This window comes from Papilio machaon, chromosome 2 (assembly GCF_912999745.1).
Source record: "Papilio machaon chromosome 2, ilPapMach1.1, whole genome shotgun sequence".
NCBI classification, from domain to species: domain Eukaryota; kingdom Metazoa; phylum Arthropoda; class Insecta; order Lepidoptera; family Papilionidae; genus Papilio; species Papilio machaon.
The window spans coordinates 1,847,784-1,874,015 of NC_059987.1; the positions used below are offsets into that span (position 1 = coordinate 1,847,784).

Genomic DNA, 26,232 nt, shown 5'->3' on the forward strand with positions numbered 1-26,232 from the left:
AAGGGGGGTGGGGGGAGGGGGGGTTCTGTTGTGTTGCTAAGTTACAAACTAGTCGGTTGTGCTCCGTGTGTCAGTGTGTGTGTGAAAGCAGAGCTACATTCGCTGTCGGCTGCGGCTGCGGCTGCGGTGGCTACTGCACGCAGCACGAGTTCTTGTGCCCGTTCTTCTTCAGCCTCGACTTGGGCCGGTACTTCTCCAGATAGGACAGCTGCTTGGCGTTGATGGCGCCGCGACGCTGACTGAAAATATAAATTAAGGTTTTATCTTAATACTACACCACGACCACATAGAAGACAGGTGTCAAGTGGAAGTAATTCCAAGTACAGTCTGATATGTGGTGCCGGAGGCCTAATTTTAGTCCTCTTTCCCTTCCCACCCTTTTCTTATAAGGAAAGGATGGGAAGGGGAGGTGGATTTGATGGAGGAGATGCATAGGAAGGTTAAATATTCTCTTTTTGTGCATCCTCTCCTCTATCGATTAAAGGTAGGCAACGCATCTGCAATTGCGACTGTCTATGGGCAGCGGTCGCTTCGCTATTTCGGCGAATTCATGTGGCCGCTTGCTCGTTTGCCACCTTGTTATAAAAAAAAAATAATGGCTTCAAAATTAATGGTACAAAGCTGTTCAAGACGGTCAGGATCATTTCGTACTGTTAACAAGAACAGTAACTTGCATCAATCGACAGGGTGATGATGACCCAGCAGTATGTCTGTTTATTTGTGACAATTCAATTTACTGAAAGCCCATTTTGATAACAGTATGTATACTGACTCGCGTATGGTCTCGACTGCCTCCTCATACTTCATGCCGAGCTCGATGAGCGCGATGGCCACCATGACTGGGGCGCGGCCCAGACCCGCCACACAGTGCACCGCCACCGCCGCCTCGGGCTTGTGGGCCGCACTGCACATACAAGGGCACATGGCCTTCAATATACAAAACTGGAATTTACATGTGACCAAAAATAAGGTGAATATAGTTTGCCTTTACTATCCTGAAAGAAAACTGACATTTAAGCTGGAATCGAAGAAGTTAATTTGTTTCCAATTAAATTAATATAATAAATCGTGGGGTAGGTCCAAGATTTTGCTCTTCTCCCGTTGTACTTGTTTAAAGTTGTTGTCAGATTAGATGCTATAAAGTTCAGAAAGCGATGTAATGTTGCTCACTTGTCGCGCAGGATCTCGAACCATTCGTCAACGACGTTGGGCGGCGGGAAGGTGCCGTCGTCGTACGCGAGGTCGCGCACTATGATGCCCTCAGCACGCAGCGGCGCCGTGTCGTAACTGGGCTCGCATACGCGCACCACCGTGCACACGTTGTGCTTGCGCAACTCCTGACACCAACACAAGACACAAGTTAACATCTAGAGGTAGCCCGTTAGAGTTGCTTCAACGCAACAGATTGGACTACTCCCATATAAGTAGAGTAGACTACTTTTGTACGTAGAGTAGACTCTCATAGAGTAGACTACTCCTGTATCATCTTTATCAGTTGAAAATAAACCAAAGGAATCAAACTAAATATGTCTAAGTGAATGTAACGTCAGTAGGCGTGCGATGCATTATTACCGACCGGCGACACCTGATGGTAAAAATCGCAAATTTGACAATCAATTGATCAGTCACCGTTTGCGAAATTTTAACATTTTTACGGCGAGGGCAGCAAAATGGATATTGTGTGCTCACTTTAGCGTTAAAATTCAAATAATTTCGTATACAACTTGAATCTTATCCTCATAGCTACAAGTACGCGTCTACAAGTACTCCATTGATGCTAGTGGTCGAGTGTAAAGGTACTGGAGGTGGAGTGACATTGAAGCGATTGTTCTCGCCGCGCCCATATCATATTAGATAGATAGCATCGAAGACATCACTATGCATACGTGCGCCGCCGCACGGCAACAAATGCATCGTCATGCAATTATTTATTTTAAAGCTCTTTATAATATGGCCTTAGCTACTTATTTAATTTGCGAATAATAAATTCAAACATTTAAATTTTAGTTAATTATGAAATAAAGCTAGCTATAAAAAAGCAGTTTAATTTAATCAGTAATTTCAATCAAGTGGTTTGATGAATACAAAAACAAAAAAAAGAATTACGGAATTCAAACGACAACACGGCATTGAGAAAATTTACCGTCAGTATAGTGAGGTATTTATTGGTTACTCACCTGCAGATAAGACTGTATGGTAACGTCCGAGGGGCGGTCGGTGATGAGGAAGCGCATGCTCTTGTACTCGATGAGCGAGGGCGCCGGCCGAATGTCCTTTTGCTTCATGGCGGTTGCGGGCGTGTCTCAGCGATACGATACGATACGATGTTCCACACCGAGCTGGTGACCTCACTTCACTCGCGACAGAACGTGCAGGTATCCGTCAGAGTCTAACAGGCAAATTGTCACTCTATTTCCACACAACACACTTCAGTTTCGTGGTTTTTCTTTAAAAAGGGTCCAATTATATAATGAAAACCACCCGCATGGATGTCGCCTTCAAACGCTCGAGCACATTCGAAGACGGATAAACGAAGGTTCAGAATGGGGATCGAAAACTAATAAGGAATCAGCCGCGTAACATAAGTTGTTTTGTTTTTATTCCTCTTCGGTTGAACTCCGGCAACTGAGAGTGATGATATGCTCCAATCAGCAGCGGGATTCGGATTTAAGGAAGCTGGAACAGAAGTATTTAAAAAAGGTTAAAGTCGGGAAAACTGTGAAAGCGTCTGTTTTATTAATGAGCGATGTCATATCGACTTTGGTTGCGTCAAAGCGGCGGCGGACACCGAGACGATGCGCGGCGGGGCGGAGTTAAGAATTTGTTTATAAAAATAGCCAAGTTTTGTTAGTAGTAGGTGATGTGCGGCGGAGTGACGGCGTCGTGGCCGTCATGTGAGCACGCGGGGAGTGCGGCTCGGGGCTGCTGTGCCTTGTGCCAGCTCCACCGCCACCAGTCGGCACACAATCGTGCGATAACGGTTATTGTAAACACGGCCGACAGCGACAGCCGACAGCGCTCCCATTGTGTGCATTTCGATAAATGCGGACTCGTCGTGGTCACAATAAAGAACATCGGAACGTGTTAATTAAACATCTCATACACTCAACTCGGTAACAATGTGATAAGACGAAGGCCTGTTAAGAGGTTTTTAGTTAATAAGTGTATTTAAGAGATTTTGCTAGAATGCTAGAAGCTACATTTATTATCAATTGGATCATCACAAATTTATTCAAGTTCCAAAACAAATGATAACATGTTATACAAATACGAATATTTTGCTAACCTGTGGGTGTATGAGCAACATATAGCGTGTGTATGGGGTGTCTGGGCGCGCTCCCGGCCGCATGGGTCCCGCGGGTGCTCGCTGCTCTTTCGCTCACACGCCCGCACTTTATTTGTGTTGGGCCTGGCAGTACTCCGCGCTGTCCAAGCGGAACTCCATCAATGTCGCCACAGAAGAAATGCCCAGCTGTAACAACACAACCGAGTCGTTAGTGCTACGTCACATGCCGACATTTACTGCCGCATCATTCAAAACAAAAACATCATCAACGCAAGTTGTACATACAATACTGTTTGCCGACAAATTCACTAATTATGTTAATACATTGAAATGAGCCGAACAACTTAATGTGATACTGTGAAATTTACACAATCTGTTTATGACCACTAATTAGGCACTAATTATTACGTCTCTAAGAAAACGGACAAAACAGCGAGCGTTCAACATCTGAGAGGCAACAGAGAACAGTCCCAGGAGCACCGAGTTGTATATATCGTTCGCCAGATATTGTACTGGCATCTTCAGGTACCGAGAATACTTTGGAAGGATATTTTATCGTCAAGTGGTTTTAGAGGCGACGACTAAGGGGAGCATCACTGATACGGGCCAATGCGCAACAGATGTTGGCAGCGGTTGCCGCTGCGCGTAGCCGCCGCGTCTTGTTTACATTTACACATTTCTCTCTTATATATAATTGATAAAGCCAGAAACACTGGCAGCTATATGAACCGCCATCGCAATTAGCACACTGACATTTCAGGGAAAACAACATCTCGGCACATATTTATTTTCGTTGAGATTTTTAAGGAGCGACGGAAAGCAGACTTGGGATTCAGCCAAGAGAAAAGTTAGAATAATGTTGATGTTTCCATCTTGCGTCTTTAAATCACTGAAATATATGGCTGACTAATAACTCAAAGTTTACTGTAGTTTAGAGTGTATCAGTACAGTTTGTATATCATGGTTAAAACGCAATATCGGAGCTATAAATACGCGGCATTAAGGAACAATCAATAAAATCAATAACAGTCAAAATCTGTTATAACGACATCGAAGGGACTACTCATATTGAGTCGTAAAAACCGATAGTTGTAACAACCGGTGACAGGTATTAATAGGAAAGATATGTAATAACATTCAGCCAGGACCTTTGATTTTGGTCAATTTAACCGGTATGTTGTTCTAAACGATGTCGCCATAAACGGTTTTGACTGTATATTTTTTTGCAACGAAATTTTTACGATTGTGGAATTCTTTTGTCTTTATAAGATACATAATCTAAATCTAATAATATGAATGATAATGATAGCGTTTACAAATATATGGAGTTAAATCAACGAATTACGTACGTTGGAATTTAGCTACTTAGCACACTATCGAACAACTATATAAAATAATCAGAAATCGCAATCGAATTCGGCGACGTAAGGTCGAGCAGACAAATAATAAAAGATAAGATGTCAACCCCTCCTATATTGGGGTCGCGTTCGATAACGCAGAGTCTGGAGGAGGAAGATTGTCCGATTGTCGACTAGACGGGACGCTCGATAAACTCCAGACTGCCAGCATATGTGCATACTATGCAGACGATTTAACTCACTGTCTGCTTATTGCCATCTAAAGCTTTATGCATGATGAAGTGAATAAGTCGTTTGATGATGAAGGAGTTAAGTGCACTTTTTGAAGCTGAAAATACTTGTGCAATAAACATGTGCTAAACAACTGCTCATTCAAAAGCGAAATGTATGATTTCTATCATTATACCTGCAATATACAATTCATATTGATGCACATCAAGTGATTCGTTGTACGGAGGATAAAAATTGTATAGCTACTGGCACTTCAGCAAAAATGGACGTACGATAAATTCCAAGGTGGTTGGAGCCCGCGGTAGCTGCGATCAGGTTGCTGACGACATCGATAACAAAGGACGGATTGAAAATATTTTCACATGGCTCTTTAAACAGTGCATAAGCAAGGGCATTCGGATGTGAGCACGGATGTTATTAATCTATCAATAGCCGGCTGACCGCTTGTTATGGACAGACAATGTGAATTCAATAGACGTACGCCGCAGATCGGGGCCACGTGCCCGCGACACATCGTTTATCGGGGAGGCGCCAACTAATTTCACGAATCATATATCGTTGGCTGATTGATTGGTTTTATTTCCTTTGTGCCAGGTTTATTGGCGACAGGCTTGACCTTGTCGCAATTAAAAGCAGTAAGCGGTAAAATATAGCGATTGTTCTTGACTTTTGTAAAATAATAAACACAGATCAACGTTCCAAAATTATCAATCTTATTTTTATCTTAATACCCTTAATTTTATTGATGCACCTTTCGTTGTAAAAATATATATATCTAATCAACGTCTCGGTCAATAATGATACTTCGAAGACCTTGATAGGTATAATAGAGTATTGATTATGAGTATACATTATGCGGTATATCAAATAACATGAACAAAGTTGCAGTGTTTGTACATTTACTATGCTTGTGTTTTGCAAATTATTCAAATTGTAAGATTATTAAGTTTTATTATACATAAATAAAAATAAACCAAATTGAATTCTTTACAATATGTAAAATCAAATGTATTTTACATGCAATAATTGTAAAGATGTTGCAATAGTGGGCATATATGATTGTGCAATTACAATTCACTACCTTAATCATAAAGCATCTCTTTGTAGTAAAAATCTAAAATAAATTAAAATATTAAGAAATCAGTCTATTTATTTTGGGAATTTACGTAATTTATTCCTTAGTTTTTATGACTTACTACATCTAAGGAAGTATATATCTGTGGAACTAGCAATTCAAGTGCTGGCAGCATATTGATGCATTTGAGGAAGTATCGGCCGAGGCCAGTCCCACAATAGTATAACGAGCGTGCTTCGCCGCCGTTGCAACGCCTCTAGTAAACTACTTCGTTACCTTGACATGCTACTTTTCCTGCTATTTATTTCTATCTATTCAATGTTTACATTTCTAGGATGCATTTTATTGCTACCTTTGCGGCCTTACCATGGATATCCAGTAACATAAAACTTATGCAATAACAACTTATTATTGAGTTTTTGTACAGGTGTATCTGTATTCTTGTCATCACAAAGATTTATACCTAGAGGTGTGATCTGTCTACAGATCACCTAGGTATAAATCAAAAAGTTTATTAAATTAAATTAGTCAGGACATAAATCATTGAAATTCAATCTTGATGAAAGGATGTTTGTTACAATGTATCTCCAAAACGGGTGCAAGGATCTCGCTGAAATTTGGTATAGATAGAACATAGTCTGGAAGAACACATAGGCTACAAAATATATTTTTTTTAATTCCTTAATCGTAGGCCTGTCGCCTAGTTTAAAAAAATATAAGGGGGTTTAATAGTGTACATAAATGGTGCGGTTCTAATTTCAAACGACATATTTGTCTAAGAGGGTCAGTGCCACGTAACACGTTTGCACGGCTGAGATTAATGCATGCAATGCTAGATTGCTTGTGTTTCAGTCACGTACCAGATAAGACAGATTAGCTCTAAACATAACATAAATGTTAAGCTAACGTGCTTTGAACTGTAAATTTAAATATCGACCTACAAAAAGGAACATGGACTATTGATAAATATTGATACATTTCACAGCCAATTAATTGTTATTATTAATTCCACTGACTTTCTTCCACGATATAATCAAATAGTCTGTTTGTTTATTGAAACGTGACATCTTTAATGCGCAGCTCGATGTTGCAGATGTATAAAAAATTGAGTCGCAAATGAAGTAGCAAGGTCGAATGAAGACATCAATATTTGCAAGTTTTGATGTATTTTAGTAAATAAAACTTGCGACAATGTTAACAAACAGATCACGGCGCCTGCGCACGCCGCGTCCTTTTCATGCTGGGACACGACAATGACGTCAAATAGCTATTTACGTAATATGTTTAGACTTTAGATGTCTAAAAATTTAATATTTACATGTCTGAAGTATATCCAATACCTAGTGCACAGGCTGATTTGAATTAAACAATTCGGGGCGCGCAAGGAATTGACTATGTAACGTTTCTTAAATTTTAATAGAATTTTATCGAAGGCGGTATGTAACAAAAAATCGAATCATATGAAGAATAATTTGGAAGGACTAAAAAAGTAAGTTAAAAATAACATAATGCACCGTGGTAAGCATTGAATATAATAAAAACCTTTTTTTCGTACAATATATAAATAACATTAATTCTTGTACAATTACAAAATAACAGACATGTTTACACAAATATTTAGACTAAATACAGATCAACAGATAACCAGGACAGGTGAATGTCGCTGTATTCACACACGATTACTCATGGAGAAAGAATTTACGCACAACTAAACGATTCCACGAAGGTTGGGCAACATAAAATATCAAACGTGCCTAAGAATTAAAATTAAAAGATTTTACTTTAAAACCGACGTATGACAGTGTTTTTATGATCTTTGATGTAATTATTGGACGTGACGGAATGTGCTCAATAAGACAACCTTTCTAACATCGACAATTTGTGTTAAAGAATGTGATCTAGTTTAAAACTATATTTATTCACACGATTACATTATCTACATAGCGTTATTCTTGATTCAGTCTAGACCAGTGTTTCCCAAAGTGGGCGATAACGCCCCCTGGGGGCGTTTGAAACCTAGGAGGGGGCGATAAGGGGCCCAAAAAATGGGGGGCATTGAAATTAATTAAAGTAATGAAATTGTGGTTTTTAAGTTTTAGGGCTGAATAAAAATTAGGGGGCTCTGAAATATAATTGATTTTTAAAAGGGGGCGGTGAAAGAAATAAGTTTGACAATCACTCGTCTAGACTCTCTAGACCGTGTTATATACATGTAGTAGGTAAACGTTTTACTGATTTGAATTTTCAACAAATTTATTGTACAAATAACATTTGTACTGGATGTAGAATTACGTGTATTTTCATGAAACAAATACTTTTTGTACGTATAATTAAAATGGATGTCGCGTGTTCATACGCATGCTAACGAAGTTTTTGTTATTCAATAATTCTTATTTGACAAAATGAATTACGCGTACTAATCAACTTTAAATTAGAAACCGTAGCTTGAACTATCAAGTAAATTAATTAAATAGAACATCATCTTATGACAACCTTATTTATAACAAACAGATAAGAAATTACAACAAGAAATTGCACAGGAAGTTGAAAAAAAACAATTTAATCTCCTTCGAAAGAAATAACTGGAGAGATTTATGAATCTGCAAGATCGTGTAAATAACATTTTTCTACCTACTGGATGTTTGTTTGAAGGTATCTCCGGAAAGGCTCAACGGATCTTGATGCAATTTGGCACAGATGTAATTCATAACCTGGTAAAACATATAGGCTACTTATAAAGTTTTTTTGAGATGCCGTGTGGACAGTGTCGCGGGTGACAGCTAGTCATTAATAAAATATATACATTTATAATTTTTCTACTTTTGCAGCTATTTTAAAGAGACGACCGGTTACGAGGTTAAAAAACAATAATAAACAAATGAAAGACTTCAATAACAAAATAAAAATACATGTTCAAATGACTTTTCTTTCTCAGTGTAGAATTGAATTGTATGTGCGAATCTGTGGCTAAAATTGTATAAAATTCGTCCATTTAAATAAATTTAAAACTTAAAGCAAGTCTCAAGGAGAAGATAATCACAGCTATTAACTTCGACCGTGAAATAATGACATTGGCAATGACATAGCCCACACTGAGGAAGCCAGACATCGCTAAATTAATTTACATTAAAAAAGACTGTGTCGCTTAAAACACATAACTAATAACGATATCAATGTTTGTTCGAGGTCAAAGCTCAAAACAACATGTTAATTAGACTAAGAAATCAAACATGTATAATCAACACTAATTTGGGAATATCCCGCACCTAACATTTGACAAATGAAATGCTTTTGTGTGGGCAAAAATGAAGTAAGTACACAAGTAATAATTATAGTGAACCTTACTGTATTTTCAATTTACATGGACACAATCGCACGCCCACCAGGTCGAATTATTTGGTTCTATAAAAAGACATGACGAACATGCAATGAGCGAGCTCTAAATGAAAGCGGGCTAAACGTTTAGCGTCGGGAGCTATCAGTGGCCGTAATGGAACAAGTGAATTAAAAGAATAACTTTCCACTGTTAAATTACAACGCCAGTGTTTGTGCGGGTTTATCGGTGTTGTACGTGTTCCACCGCTTTCTATAACGCAAACTGGTAACGGGGCACCAAATTGATAAGATAGAGCGGGTAACTATCGAATAATGATCGTAAAGCGTGCGTATACATGTCGCCTTGTACTCGGGACACCTGTTGGTGACGACCAAACTAAAAACGTCTAAAAAGAACGGTGTGCTATAAAACTCAAAACCGAGCTTAGTTTGACAATGTGCACTAGGTCGTGTTCTCGTCACGTATATTTACCATATCCAACGAACGGCCGGTTAGTTACTATACGTTCCCAGTTGTGTTCTACTTTCGTCGGAGTTTCGTCACATGTGCCGCGTTCGTTTCTCGGCCTCCGTAAATGCAGCGACTCCAGAGACTATTGGTGACACAAAAACATCACTTACATGCGTCCGATAAGGGCGGATGGTAGCACTTTATCAAAGTTAAGGGTACACAAGTAGACTCGACAAAACTTGAACTTTCGCGCAGCAATAGCTGTCGTCGTAGACAGTAGAGTTGGGTTAGGCGTTTACATCGCAACGGGTCGACACTGTCCGTGCCGCGGGCGTGCAGAGACTGGCGAGTGGCGCTGCCTGCTGTGGCGGTGGGGGCGCGGGCGGCCGCGGTCGACGTCACGTTGCCAGCCGCCTGCTGGCGTCATAGCACGCGCAGGGTTGCCAACATTGTATTGATGAAATATTCAAATTAATGAAACTTTCAAACACATCAAACTTTGTGACAATACAATATAACTTAAGGTACTATTGAGAATGCTACTACTTTTAGTCAAGACACGTGTTTATTTTCATTTAAAGCCCACGACCTTAACATTGAACTTTCTTAAATACTGAATCATGGTATTGGAAACTTTGTGCTAACTTTAGTCGAACGTTCCTGTAATTATTTTGACTAACTTTAGAAAAACGAACTATAAAATTACGAATGACTCAAAGATTATAAACTACATCAAAGATTGTATAAACATTTGTAAAATGTTGAATAAAATTATATTTATCCATACGCACATAAAATTACATTTATAAATGTCAATTCATAAAGGTGAAGTTTGATGATACAACATCAAAAAATATGATGCAGTTTGCTTGTCCCACGAATCTTTAGTGTAGGTAAATCCTGTCAAATGTACAAAAAATATGACTTTTAAGCATAAAACCGTAAAATTTAATACAAACTATTCTAAGATTCTAAATATTGTCAGCCTGACGTATACGAATAGACACAATGACGCATAATAACACTTATCACTTGAAACTTTTGTTTAGCGACGAAATGCTAAACTTGTGATCGGTTCACTTGTTACATTACGCCGAAGGCGTTTTTATGAATGCAGTAAGACTAAACACGGTGTCATCGACGTCGTGGGTGGTAGAGACGTATTCATATCGTGAGAAATGTTAGAATAGGTTTCCACTGCAGACACATTTGTGATAAAAACATATTTGCGACCTCACATTAATGTGTTGTTGTTGATTAATACAAATATCACTATAGACATGGTAAATATGGTTATACATCAGAGGTTAAAAAAGTTATATTAAAATATTTATTTATAACTGAATGGAATTTTTTGTGTGAACGAGTGTGAAAATTGCCGATGAGCGACTGCGTCGTGAACAATCTAATAATAGTAGAAAAAGAAATAACTAAAAAAGTTTCAACTAAATCCCACGCCGTGAATGAATACTTGTGAGCTTGTGAGAACGTACGTTGCCAATAATCAAATGTTTGAACATTTGTTACAAGAAATCAAAACGATTTCAGATTTAAGAATAAATTGTTTTGATTTTTCTTTAGCGGTATAAGATTAAAATAGTTATCCTGCTATCTATAGCTAATTAATAAGCACATCGAAAAAAAAAGACAACAGACATCATTATCTGGCCGTTGATTTTTAACTGGGAACACTTCTCGACCGTATTCAAAATCGTATTTTGGTCAATCCGGGACAAGAAGAAGAATGCTAAAACGTTAACAATATTTCTTCACATTATCTCGTCTATGATATATTTAGATCCATTTTGCATTGGAATTTCCGATTGCGATATAAATTTAATAGGATAAATGGCTAAGAAATTGCATCGGAGTGAACGTAGGCGGGAAACAATTTAAAACGTCTACGTTCACCCGTCCGTATAATGTTCTAGCAACGATTACATCCAAAGCGCAACAAGTTAGAGTAGGGTGGGCGTACTAAGTACACAATCAGCTATACTCAGGGTTGTGGGTGTAGGTTTCAAACCCACACAGTAGATGTACACCTACATTCAATACTAAAGTCCTGATCTATTAATTACGTTTAATTGCGCAATCAAGCCTATGCCTAGCAGTGGGCGTCACCTTTTTGAGAAGAAGAAAACACAATCAGGCATAATATTTTATTTTTAAATACATTGGTATTTGCTTTGCCAAATCTATAATTATGACAATATGTTTTGAACGGGGCTTTTGGTCTCAGAAACCCACGGTCAGCTGTAATCATTTTCATATTTTATAAGTGATTTTGGGGTACAGTTTCAATGACTATTCGAGTATTTAAACTTTTGTATATTCAGTGAAAACTTAGGTCATTTGTTAATCTATACTCAAAAAATGTTGAATGTGTTGGAATATCTAGTACAACTAAGTGCAATACTTGCTTCTTATAATTTCACGAATACCATTCTTTAAAGTAATAGAAAATTATCAACATCATAAATATTTTAGGGCGTAGCATAAACAGGCCGTCTACACTGACAACAGAGATTTATCTGATATGTACTTAGTTTCGCGTATCTCTTGCCAGCCTCTGCTAATCCGGATCAACGAGAGATTAACTGTCACAATTTACGACTAGTACGAAGTTTTCATTAATAAATCATTAAAGTAATGTAGGTAGACTGTTGGGGGGGTCGGAATTAAAATCAGACCGAATTATCATTGTTAAACTACAATGGGAATTTAATTTTGGAATTTCAAATTAAGAAAAATTTGCTAAATTAATCAGTTTGGCAAACATTTGGAGACTCAAAAGTTTCGTGACAAGCAGTTTATAATCGATTAACTTTTTGTGTAAAATTGGTGCACATTAATTTTATACGTAAATTTATGTAATATTTTGTCATTATGTCAACTTATTAACACAGGTAATGAAAGCATTTTATGAACATTAACAATCTTTGGTAATTATGTACATGAATGGTTTACATGAACATTGGATTAACTAGTAAATGATGTAATTTTTTAGTAATTTAAATACACATTTCATTGAAGCAGTCCGTGTATCTCGGCTTTGTGAAGATGATACAAGAATAAAACAAACACGTATATCTAAAGAACACGTGTAAGTACTTTAATAATTAATTTGCATGATTTTTTTAGAACCTCTGTCTGATGAAACGTAAACAATAGTCTATTCTATTAAACGTCTTAGTTATTGTTTTAATACGGAAAAACTGCAAAAAGCGCTATAAATTATAATATTATTGAATGAAATGTCAATCAATTGATTCATTTTGATGGAAAAGTAGTAACTTTTTTCCAACAGGTGTTAAGTTGGAAATGTTTGTAAGAATTTATATGAAAACATCACCTCAATAATTTTTTTTAAAACATTGAATTGTTTCGCTTAGTGTATTTTACTATTGAATGCTGAATTAGTGTTCTAGACTGTAATCTATATATGTTCAAAATTTAATCCAGATCCGTCTACCCGTTATAGAGTTACATGGTATCAAACATCCGTCCAATCAAAACTTCGTATTTTTAATAGTTAATTGTGAAGGTTGTAATCTCTGAAGACCTAAATGTTCATATTAAAGTATTTTTAGAGTTTTCCTTACACATAAATAAAGGCATTTAACTTGACACAGAAAACCACAAGTACATACTCTTATAGTAGGGCAGAGTTACGGTAACGAGTGCAGACGTGCGGTTACTTAGCAGTACAACGATCCTGCTCGGATCAGGTTTCGTACCATCCGGTAATGATTCACCGCTGGAGGCACGAAATACGGTTTGCATTTTGGGTTTCCACCGCCTAAACAACCGTACAAAACATATTATTTCAAGAAAAAAGGGATGGAGATGAAGGTAACATTATCGCGGACTCTTGTTTTAAAATAGTGGATTCTTGAAAGAAACAGAAGTCAATAAAACCTTACAACTAACTCTTATATAAAATAATGTTTTTACGTCCTGAATAGTAATAATACGTGTAGAAAATTATAACAATCGCTTCGTAAGCCGCCTGTGACTTAAGTTACTTACTTATTATGTCCAAAGTACGATAAGAGCTTGTATCTGGCTAAGAAATCTTTACAATGCATATAATTTAAAGTTATCTTTAAGATACAACTGTATTTTAAAAGTATAAGAATAACGTAACTACTTCACTGATAATTTTGTCATTTTGTTTCCTACTTTGTCAACAACATAAACCTTGCAGTATACCGTTACAAATTAATGATACATCGTGATGAACTAAGTTGCTTTTGAGACAGCATATCAGGAATATGGAACAATTCGTAACGCTGTCTTAAGTTTACTAAAATGAGGTCGTGTTGACTTTAACAGTATTACACATTAAAGGCAAGATGGTTAACGGTGTAACACAAATGTAGGAAGTTGTTCATGCATCAATTTTAAGAAGTTTACGGAAGGATTCTTTTATCTTAGGAAATTCATCATATGATTACTTGAAGTAAAATAACATGTCATACCCACACATATTAATAGCAACGTAAGCGTTTTTCCGGTCTACTTTTTAAAAACTAATTAACATCATAAATTGTACGATCTTTATAACACTACAATTGAAAAATGTATAACATTATCATTAAAAGTTATAGCTTTTGGCGAGTGCGAGGCGTTCGGTTAAGCTCTTAGGAGAGCAAACACTCGAGGGCGGCGGGCTCTAGTGCCTTCGAGAAATCTTGAGGGAACGTTCAGGCAACGCTTATCGACGCAAGGGCGGGGCCGCGGCCCGCGCATCTCTATTCTTGTATGCCCGAGAATTGTGTTACTAGACTAGGTATCTATTATTAAAACTCACCTACTAATTAGAACCTTTATTGTTGTCTAGTCTATTTCTAAGTATATGTGTATAAAGAGAAAATTCACAGCATTTCAGTACTATATAGAGAACGCATATCCTTTTATACGATTAAAATAATCTTTTAGTGCTGTGTTATAACATAGCATAGAAGATGTCATTACAAATTAAAATAGAGTTAAATATAATATTTAAATATCTTCTTGTTCATAAACTAGTTTGATGATAGTGATGGGAAATGAGCAATAAAAACATGTAACCTCTCCCAACCGAGTTCACATTGAGACGACTGAGCGAAGGTCATTCTCAAATTAATCGCTTAGCAACAAGACACATATTTGTGTCTTGTTGCTAAGTATTGTATTATTAAGTAAATATTGTATTATTATACTCGACTTAAACGAGACATACGAGAAGTACTCGTAAAGAATTCCAGAATAAAATAGAATATTTTGATAAACAAAAATACTTCAGATATCTGATAAGAATTCTATTGATGAAATCGAAGTCGATAAAAAGTTTCCGGAATCGTTTAAAGAATATTCGAGAACGACTACAATTACCAGCAGTATTCTGTAAGACATGAATAAATGTAGCAACTGTGTAACTAAAAGTCATCCAACGCAGTAAAAATGTTTGACAGCTACTGACCGCTTTATGATTCCACATGAGTTCACATGAGTATAAGTCATCTTAGTTTTTAAAAACCTATAAAATATAATTTACAGTTGCTTCACAACATTTCAAGCTAAGATAGAAGACAAAGAAGTTGGGAAAGTAACCCTGAGTATAGTCCTTTTGTGGGTGAGCGGTGGGGCGTTGTGGCGAATCAACTTTCACAACTTGCATACTTGCTACTAGCGCAGCAACAAACTTCACTGGTACCAACCTTTCTTCTATTCAAGTTAACTACGTCTACTATATACATACCATGGAAATAATTTCGCAGCTGTAAATACCAGGCCCTTATTATTATTTTTACCATGAATAATTCAAACTTTCCCTAAATACGCTGTAGCAATAATTTGAATTCTAAACCAATGTATTAAGGAACAAAATTGAAATTCTCCTTAATGTATTTGTGGTTCTGCGACAACAAAATTCGATTACAAAGCAGTTTGCAGGCAAACTGGCATTTAATGTTATCGTACCGGTTACGAACGTTTACCGGATTGTAGCCTACGTACAGAACAATTTTCAAGAAAACTCGCAAACTCATTGTTGAGGAACATTACCTGCATTAATTACAACTACAAGGTTTATTCTAAGGTCTTGCTTAATAACCAACATTACATCAATTATCGAAATACATGCAATTATTTCTTTTCATATACTGTTCTATCCTTTTTTTTTACTGAGTATTTAAAAAAATTAAATCAAACTGAAGAAATATCAAGTAAAACAACTATCATATTCAAAGATGTTATAAGATTTTGATACTAAAATGTAAATGTTTACGAAATAGAATGGAAAAAATTGTAGGTGTGACATTATCCTTGCCCCTGCAAGTCTGTCTGGGCCTAAAAGGTGACCGCTGCAGCCCCAGCCCGTGCAACGGGAACCGGGTCGCGACCCACTTCGCCGGGATCAATACTCGGTCATCGACTCCGCCTGCGCCTCGTACGCAACTCAACTAAACCACCCTATCTCCGTGCAGTAAAACACAAAATTGTACCAACCGAAATTGGAAACCACCACGTGTGAATATGCACTCTATAAATAGGCATTCCAAAAGTTCAACGGATCAAATGAAATCGCGTTGACTCGACGGAAATTCTTGGACGTCTGCACCAAAGTTACTGACACGATATTGAAAAAGGTTTCGTGTTAGTAAGTCATCTTTATTTAAACACGTAAATTAATATTATTTTATACCAACTATTAAAATTCACACAATAATCACAAATTGTAAATTTTTTAATAAGAATTGAGGCAACGAAAATGTCCCAACTGCCTTGTATCTACTAAGAGTACTTGACCCAATTCAGTCCTTTATAACGCTTTAACAAGTAGGTGAAGGCAATACAAAAAGCTGTGCATCCACAACAAGATAGCATTAATAAGTTTCCAATAGATAAGACTACGAAAGGTAGGTGGGTGGAAAGCCTGATGTGGGTGTGTCGTATTAACCTTTTACCTTTATCTACTCGCTTGACTCGAGCAAAATAGTGAATAGTAAATGTCAGGCACAAACTCACGAATGTTGTGACATCGTACTGTGACGTAAGCACTAAAGATGACGTCATACCCAAAAAGAAGATAACTAAAATATACTGTACTACAATAATGAACGCAATAAGAGACAAAGTAATGAATATAACGTTAATAACTTTATTGGTGGTCAGATACTACTCAATGCTTTTTGCAGAAATCTTGGTCAAAAATACATATAATAAGTAACATATTTCTAAACATCAAAAAGTAACGTTGTTATAAATCTACATAGTACCTTGATTGATTGATTGGGTTGATATACCCTTAATATTGATGAAGTTTTAGACAGTTTCAGATAAACTGGACTTGTCTGAGTGATCAAAAAGGCACGTTAGTTACAAAATGCATGTTAGGCGTACTACAGACGTGGGTATGGCAAGACAGAATATTTTAACGTCGTCACTCAAACAATAATGCACTGTCCTGCTAAACTGCGTCACGGTTCTGCCCTCGTGTGAAACTAGCATTAGCGGTATACGTGTCCTGTCGTGGCGTTGCTCCGTGACCCGGATAGCTTGTCGCAGGGCGTCTCTGTGACCCGCTTTACCTGCCACTCGTCGCGACTAACCCATTTACTAATTGAATTCCACTGAAACAATGCAAGCCCATCCCTCTGTACATCTGGCTTTATTTAAAGCCAGCATTCTAGGTGGATTTGTTTAATTAACGTACTAATAAAATATTAAATGTTTTTGTAAGCATAACATTACATTTACAACATAACTCATTATGTTTTCATCATATCCGACATTAAGAACGTACATTAGTTTGTCATGTCACGTTAATTCACAAAGGACGTGGATTTTTTTTCAGAGTTAAAATTCCAACGCTTTGAAGCTTTGTAATTGTTATGTGGCGTCAATTTACTTTAATTATACAGACGGTTAAAGTGTTGTCTAATTAAAATGTTGGACTTTTATGTCGAAATTACGAAACATGAAAAAGCAGAATATACAAAACGACTCCCATTACAAGCTGATATTTATTTAGTTAAAGGTGACGAAGAGAATAAACGCTGGTAATTAGACTTTTTTCACAAGCGTCATGACACTTTATAATATAACACCGCATTATGCTAAAGATGATAGATAAAAAGTTTATTTACACATTGACGTAATTGATAACCTATCCTTAATTTTCCAAAAATACCCGAATGACTAAGACATTAATGAATGATACAGCGCCATGTATTTGCTGAGTTTTAAAACAAAGATAGAATATACTCAAAAAAATGGAGAAAATGATTTGGCAATGCAAAAAAAAAGTTATAGCGAGATTCGAACTCGTTTTTCACTAATTTAGAATATTATTTACATCCGCAATATGTGTTTTATGTAATATACCTAAGCGAGCGTGTCACCATCTCAAAAGCCGGCAACGCATCTGCGGTTCCTCGCCGAAATAGCGAAGCGAACGCTGTCCAATGACATCCGCAATTGCAGATGCGTTGCCTACCTTTTATCAACGGAGGAAGCGCCACACAAAATGAGATAATTTCCCATTCCTATGCATCGCCTACTCCGATGTCCATGGGCGTCGATGGACACCTTGGTGTTTCCATTGTTACTTCGCCCCCATATCTTATAATACCTTATGACACCCCGACCAAGACGAATCGGATGACACCTCATACATCAAATTAGGTTCAATTTTGTAGACTTTAGGCGGTAACAAAAGAATTAACATACATAAAAACAAACTAACATACGCGAGAAAAACATTACCCTCTTGCAAGTCGAGTAAAAAATAATACACTATTAAAACTAGGCAAATAAACTATGTGTATATGTTTGGCCTTTATCTTCAAAACCCGAAAATTTAGGAGATACATCGACAAAAAATAACATAAAAAAAGGAACCATTCTTTACATCAAGACATACCAAAAGAACTTTATATTATAAGTAACAATTCATACAATAACTGACCAATGTAAACGGAACATATTGGAACATATCTCAGTTTATTTAGATCAACACTGTTGCTTGAGGCATCTGCTATTATGCATTTTCACAATCCCTGGTATCTCTCGTTGTTTTTTAACTTACTATTCGATTAATGGTAAAATCTTTTGTGAAACACACATACACGATTGACTAGTCTTGTCTGTTAGGAACAGCAACAAAAGGCGGGGTCAACGGGTGTATTTATTTGTCTACCCACTATTTGAACATTAAATATTCTCTTTATCGGATGTAGAACGTATTAATTTTGGTATGATGATTTAAACTATTTTCATTTATATTCATAAGGAAACAGTCAACAATGATATCATTGAGTGTCTATCTTGATAAGTTTTGTTGATAACAATACCACGAAATTTATGTCGATATAATCTCATCAGGATTTACTTTTGTTTATGACAGTATTAGCTGTCGCCCGCGACTCCGTCCGCACGAAGTTAAAAAAAACATAATAAGTAGCCTATGTATTCTTCCACACTATGATATACATCTATGCCAAATTTCATCGAAATCCGTTAAGCCGTTCTGGAGATACCCTCAAACAAACAAACATCCATCCATCCAAACATTCGCATTTATAATGTTAGTAAGTAAGATGGCTCTTGCAGTATTGTAAAAGTAGATAAAAAAATTTATATGTAAAAGTTATTTGCGTTAATCTTGTTCTAATGACATCAAAATAAATACAAATAATGTAATTACTTTGTTCGATTTTGTGAATGTCTGGCGGTAAACGACCGATTAGCGAGTAAACAATAACATTTAAATTTACAAAAATAATTGAGTACTTTGCCATTTAAATGGCAAGTACATTACCATTATAAATATTGTTTTTACGGTCGATAGTATGCATAATTGCATGCGTTGGTGGGTTTGAGACTTAATCAAAGAAAAATAATCATCATCAACCTGCCCTTATCCCTATGGAGGGTCGGCACAGTATGTACTACTCCTCCATACATCTCTATCAGCCGTCATATCTGAATTTACCCCCTTCTTACGCATATCCTCTTTCACACAATCCATCCATACTTTCTTTGGTCTTCCTCTCCCTTTATAGCCATCCACATTCAATCTCATTACTTTTTTGTTTATATGATTATCATCCCTCCGCATAACATGTCCAAACCACGCTAACCTTCTGCTCAAAGAAAAATAATAACCACCCAAATTAGTAGGTTTCTAAATTTTATTAACTTACAATTAATGCTGAGAATTTGAATTTCTGAAAAGCATAATTTTGTAATCATTAACTTGCTTGTTGTTCAAATAAATACAAAGTTTCTCAGATTTAATAAGTTGTGTTTTTTCACTTCGCCGACAGGTGTCGTTATTCCCCTTTTGTAAGGGAATATCCCGATTTGCGTAACGTAAAAATAAGTTGCATTTTTAGTGCTTCTTTCTGGTGAAACAAAACGAGCGAAAGGACGACGCGACGGTACAATTTTATATCAACTCGTTAAAGTCACCTTCGACAGTTAAAATTGAAGGTAACATACGATACCGCAATTACATTTATTGTTTTGTAAACCTTAATAAGCATTTAATTTATTTCATTGTCATAACCCGAACCTTTTGATTATCGAAAACTTTTTAAAGGTGAATACATTCAGTTTTAGTAGACAGTTAGCTAACTAATATAGAAGCAATTTTTTTTAGCCTGATTAGATTGAAAGAATACTCTTACATATTTTTTAATTAAGGGTAACGTACGTATTACTTGCACGCATAAGTTCATTAACATGGAATAGGTATGTAATTTACGACGTCATTAGATTAAGTCGCAAGTTGGAGTTGTTTAATGAGTCGCAGTTGGCAAGGGACAGAGATCGTCGCCCCTACGATGCCCCGTCTCGGCAGTCTGGAGCAACGACCGTCGGCGTCGCCCCAATCGAATGACACGAGTTTTTATACGACGCCGCTCCACCGGATACATCCCCCACAGTAAAGAGCGTCATTCAACCGCACCCAAAATTCTTCATACTTGCTTTGTCGCGGATAATATAACTTTAGGCAGGACTTATTGAATATAATATATTCACCGAAGTCTGAATACTCGTTATCATTACCATTGAGAACGAGAGAGAGGTTATTAGAGGAGAAAGGAGAAAAGAGAGGAGGAATGAGGGGATGAGATTACAGGTCAAAATGGATTGTTTTAAAAATAGAATCCACCATCATTAAACATTGGTGTAAATGAACTAGCATTTTAATTGCAATTGAATCTAATTATACTGGAAATGAAGACAAATATAACAGTCGTGTGCTAAATGTTTAAAACGGACTATGAATAACTCGCTTTGTTCTGTTTGTAGGCCTTCAATTAGTTATCGAAGCGAATTAAAAAACTCATTTAATAGAGCGTTCGCGAATGATGACGACATACTCGGTGCGTGTGTCATCGGTCAAAGAGGCGCACCATTTTGGAAGTTGTCTATACCGGTCGCTCTGTTTCGTGAACATTCGAGCAGGATCGTGCGCGCTCACGTTAACGGGCCAGCGCCTGCGCCTGCGCAGGGTCAACACACGCCCGCCAAGGCCGGGTCGACGCCCCTAGTTATATCCAGAGTCCAGAGTTATACTATACATACTCGCACTTATTAATATATATTATTGTTATTCCACTATAGAAAATCTTGTTGAAATATAAGTTATTTTATCGGCTTTCCAACATTGATATGCTTTGATCGATTAATGTTTAACAATAGACGCAAAGCCACGTCAAATTTTTACGACTTGTGATAAAAGGAAATTGTTATGCAATCATGACGTATTATGAAACGCGTAGGTTCACGCGATATGCATTTACATGGAACGTAGAAAATGATTAGTCTTCGCATTTGCGCAACAAATGACGTCAATCAGTGCTCTCAATACCTATAAATCATTATATAGTAGACAAACATGCTCATGATAAATGTATCCAGTTACCTAAACTGTTAATGTTGAAGTAAATTACATCCAATGCTTTAATACAAAGCATAGAAAATAATATTCCGAAAAATCTAAATAATTTCATTTTAGTATGAAATCATATTTAAATACCAATTTTAAAATGTTTACTTGATTCTACATAAAATTATTTACTTTTGCAATCAAATTACGCATATTTTAAAACATTAAGTAATTTTTCATGAGACCAATGTTTGCATACACAAACACTGATAAAATCATTATAAAGTGCATCATAACATCACAAACAAGTAAAGTAATTGGTCAGTTGACTGTGAAATGACTCATATAAGGGCAAAAATATACCTTAATTAGCCATGTGTAAATCAACTGTGTATCGGTTCAACCCAGCTCACATAAACTTGTACCATTAAGCTGCTGTTCAACAACTTAATTGGCAGTTCACAGCTCATCACAATCACAATGTACTAACTATGTGAGCCGACAAGCTCCCTGGTGACTAGCAGTTTGCAGTTTGAAACACAAATCATAACTCCATACAGATGCCGCCAGTTCACTGATTGCTTCACACATGTGAGCTGTGAGCTAGTTCAGCCAGTCATAAATTTTAGATGAGCCATACCTAATCTTAATTATTAAACATTACATGAAAGTTGTATGCTATCAGTTGTAATAATTTAGACATTTATTTACGTTGTAAAGGCTTTACCTATATGTCAATTAGGAACAAAATAATCAAATTATACTCTCTCCCAACTTGCTAAGGCTGTTGAGTCTACAACAGGTAATCTATATATATAAAAATGAATTGCTGTTCGTTAGTCTCACTAAAACTCGAGAACGGCTGAACGGATTCATCTTATCTTAGTCTTGAAATGTTCGTGGAGGTCTAGGGAAGGTTTAAAAGGCGCGAAAAAAATCATACCACTATTAAATTTTTTTTTCCTGCGCGCAGACGGAGTCGCAGGCGACAGTTAGTAATGATATAAAAATTCTGTCATTAGAAACAATACCCTCCTGTTTGGTAAAAAAAATGACACTTACAGGTTTTGCAAATTAAAAGCAATGTTTTTTAAATAATTCTCCCAATCATGATGACATGATCAATATATGAATATTGAATGGTATTATGTTCAAATTATCTTTACATAAAAACCTTAATAATTAAGTAAGATTAACCCATTGACTGCCAGACCTTTTTTAGAGCGTCTTGCCCTGGGTGCCAAGGTTTTATTTTGAAGAATACATGAAATTTTACAAAATATATATATGTATAAGTTACTAATACAATATTGTAATAGCATTTACAGTAATTTTATTGAAAAAAAAACACTACGAGATAACTCGTAGCTGGCGTCACTGAATAAAATTCCTGTGCTGGTTGCCACTTACGAGTTATCTCGTAGTGCTCTTTTTTCAATAAAAATTGCAGTAAATGCCGTTACAATATTGCAGACAGAAGACAAGCGTGAATTGGAAGTAATTCCGCGTTTCGTCTGATGAGTGTGGTGCTGAAGGCCTAATTTTAGTCTTCCTACCCTTCACATTCTTTTCTTATTAGGAAAGTATGAGAAGGGGAAGTGGATTGGGCGCTAAGATTCGACCGAAAGGGAAATCCAGAAAATTTAGTCAAAAAGAAACTGAATCAAGGCGACTCTAAGTGGCTCAGATCAGGATCCAGTATGGTCAACAAATGGAAAGATAAACTACAAACTGGGTGTGCTCGGCACAGCGAAGCAGTATTTCCTATCGGGCCATCGCCTTCAGCTGTATAAGGCGCAAGTTCGGCCCCACATGGAATACTCCTCGCATCTCTGGGCGGGAGCACCCCAGTACCAGCTTCTTCCATTTGACCGCATACAACGGAGAGCGATTCGAATCGGCAACGACCGAGTTCTTACTGATCGGCTCGACACTCTGGCGTCGCGGAGAGACGTTAGTTCCCTCTGCATTTTTTACCGCATCTACCACGGGGAGTGCTCGGAAGAATTGTTTGGAACAATTTCTGTCGCCGAGTTCTGTCATCGGACGACACGACAGACCGCCAAGTTCCATCCACACCATCTCGATGGCTGGCAATCCACAGCCGTGCGGTTTATGCGTACCACCGCGTTGTGGACTGGTCTGTCCTCGGCGGTATTTCTAAACCGCTACGAGTTTGGGTCCTTCAAGAAGCGACTTCACCATCTCAAAGGCCGGCAACGCATCTGCGATTCCTCTGGTATTGCAGATGTCCATGGGCGTCCATGAACACCTTGGTGTTCCCGCTGCTAGTTTGCCCCCTTCTCTTATAAAAAAAACTACATTACTTGGAAATGTTCCTGCACAATGCACACATGTTTCACAACCAAAAAAACAACGGAATAAAAGGATGACGATAATTCAATTTAGTTAGTTTAGTTTAGTTTTAGAATCAGTTATTATGCATTTACTTGGTGACGACAGCAATGCAAGAGAAAGCAGGGTCTGTAATGCATTTCAATATTTAGGACATCTTCCACCCAGAGAAAAAAAAATTAATGCCTACAAAGTCATGTCGAATGTACACAATGCAAAAAAAAACGAAAGGAAACTAGGTTTTGTTCACAGTGCATCGAAAAGCCAACACTTTGTGTTGATCCTTGTTTTAGAGTTTACCATATTCAGCAACAATAATAAAAATATTTTTTTTAATTTTAGTAATAAATTCATATATATGAATATAATTATTATAATCTAATCATCTAAGTTATAATTTTATACTAAAAACAGATAATTAATGATTTTTGCACTATGTAAATTTTTAATTCATACATTATATTTGTATAAAATTTTATGTAAAAATCTAATAGTCTAATAGTAAATCTAGCTCTTGTTTATAACAAAAACTGAAAATTAACACGTTTTTTTACTTTGTATAAATTTTTCATTCAACCTTTTTAAAATATTTTTAACTGAAATGGCCATTTGTAATTAATCTAAAATTGCAGCACACACTACGAGATATCTCGTAGCTGGCACTTTTGATACACACGCTTACTACGAGATATCTCGTACCTGGCAGCCAATGGGTTAAGATTATTTACAATAATAATTTCAATGTCAAATAAAAGTTGTTTAAGATTATTTCTGCAATGTGAGATAAAGTTTGTAAATAAACTACATTTAAATCAAAAATAAGGTCATCGAGGGAACTGCAGATTCAATTTCCTACTTGTAATCCAGTTTCGATGTTTTTCTATTATTAAGTGATATGTGCGATATTTTGTAAAGAAATTTTTCAAAACAATAACAATGTAATTGTTGATCATTTACTAAATCTTAAAGTAGTTCATCATTATGTATATATTCATATGTTGCACATAAAATTAAACAACAATGAAAATTGCAGTGGAAATCTGTGTTATAATTCCAATGTTAACTATGACAAGGTAAAGGAATGTCATAAAAACTTGTCCTAGTAAAATAACAAAAGAGATCTTCAAAGGTCCAGGTAGATGTATCAATAGAATTTTTTATAACCCACATTTCAATCCTTTACATTTTTATAAAAAAAATATCTTCTTTTGGTTTTATCTCTATTTAGGTGTACATAATCTAAAAACATCTTTTAATAAATGTTTTAATGTTCACTTATTGTACATATTATCATTCATTTAAGCTCTTAACCATATAGTGATTGATTTAAAACTTATTGTTTGAGGGTATTCTAGATTTTTTTATATCATTTAACGATATAAATGTATTGCAGGGCGTATCTTTTAAAATTTTGCCCATCCCAATATTTCCTAAGAACCGTGCGATAAAATGTACTTATTACAAAGTTTAATTGCAGAGTTTTTGACACTAACTAGAAACAACATATCTGTTCTCATCATAGGTGCTATTTTACACTATATTAAATGTAGGAGTGCTCATTTTAAAGAGGTTATTAGCAAATTTTTCAAATAATTAGTAACGAAATATTCCGAAATATTTCTTTAAGTATTGTATAACAGACGAAAATACGCACTCTGAAAATACTTAAAGTTAATTTCACTTATAGTAGGAAAATCTATGAACGCCTTCATGGTGACGTACGATATTGATGGGAGAGTGCGACCTTCTTCAGTTAAATTGGATTTTAAACGTTTTACACATTTTAAGCAAAAGTAATACATTTACTTACCTCCACAGCCATACACATTGAATAAAAATTGAACGGATGCAGCCGTGAACAGCCAACAAAATTCACCACACACGCGGAAAACGTGTGCCTCGCACAAAAAAATTACCGAACTGCCACTTAATGTTGCCAGTTAAGAAAATAACTTTCCTTTTAAACTTGCCCGCAAAAAAATAATTTTTCTCACAAAAATTACAATTTAAAGCCTGACCAAAAACACTACAATTCTGTGATGCGGCGCGACAATGTACATTGATATTACAACAATTAATATTAACTTCAATACTAAAAACGAACTAATGTCATTGGACAATTAAATTCAATACTTTAATTATTTCACACTTTTTCACCGCGGCTATAAATATTTTTCAGCACAACCCAGAAAAGTATTTTTTGAGACAAAATTACAATAAAAATAAAATACATTGACTTTGACAAATCAACAA

General features: G+C 36.3%; 1 protein-coding gene across 5 annotated transcripts; it reads right to left on the bottom strand.

The window, feature by feature from the left end:
• LOC106719030 (PRL-1 phosphatase) lies at positions 1–25,906 on the bottom strand. 5 transcript variants are annotated; one of them, XM_045684960.1, is made up of 6 exons: positions 25,790–25,906; positions 3,287–3,472; positions 2,178–2,676; positions 1,171–1,337; positions 773–904; positions 1–239 (listed from the first exon to the last, which is right to left on the bottom strand). In XM_045684960.1, the coding sequence occupies exons 3-6, from the start codon at positions 2,283–2,285 to the stop codon at positions 131–133; spliced, it is 516 nt and encodes a 171-aa protein (XP_045540916.1). In that variant the 5' UTR covers positions 2,286–2,676; positions 3,287–3,472; positions 25,790–25,906; the 3' UTR covers positions 1–130. The 5 variants fall into 5 exon arrangements, with proteins under 5 accessions (XP_045540916.1, XP_045540911.1, XP_045540920.1 ...); XM_045684955.1 differs by lacking the exon at positions 25,790–25,906 and adding an exon at positions 9,908–10,094; XM_045684964.1 differs by lacking the exon at positions 25,790–25,906 and adding an exon at positions 9,759–9,892.
• Between the last annotated feature and the right edge of the window lie 326 nt (positions 25,907–26,232).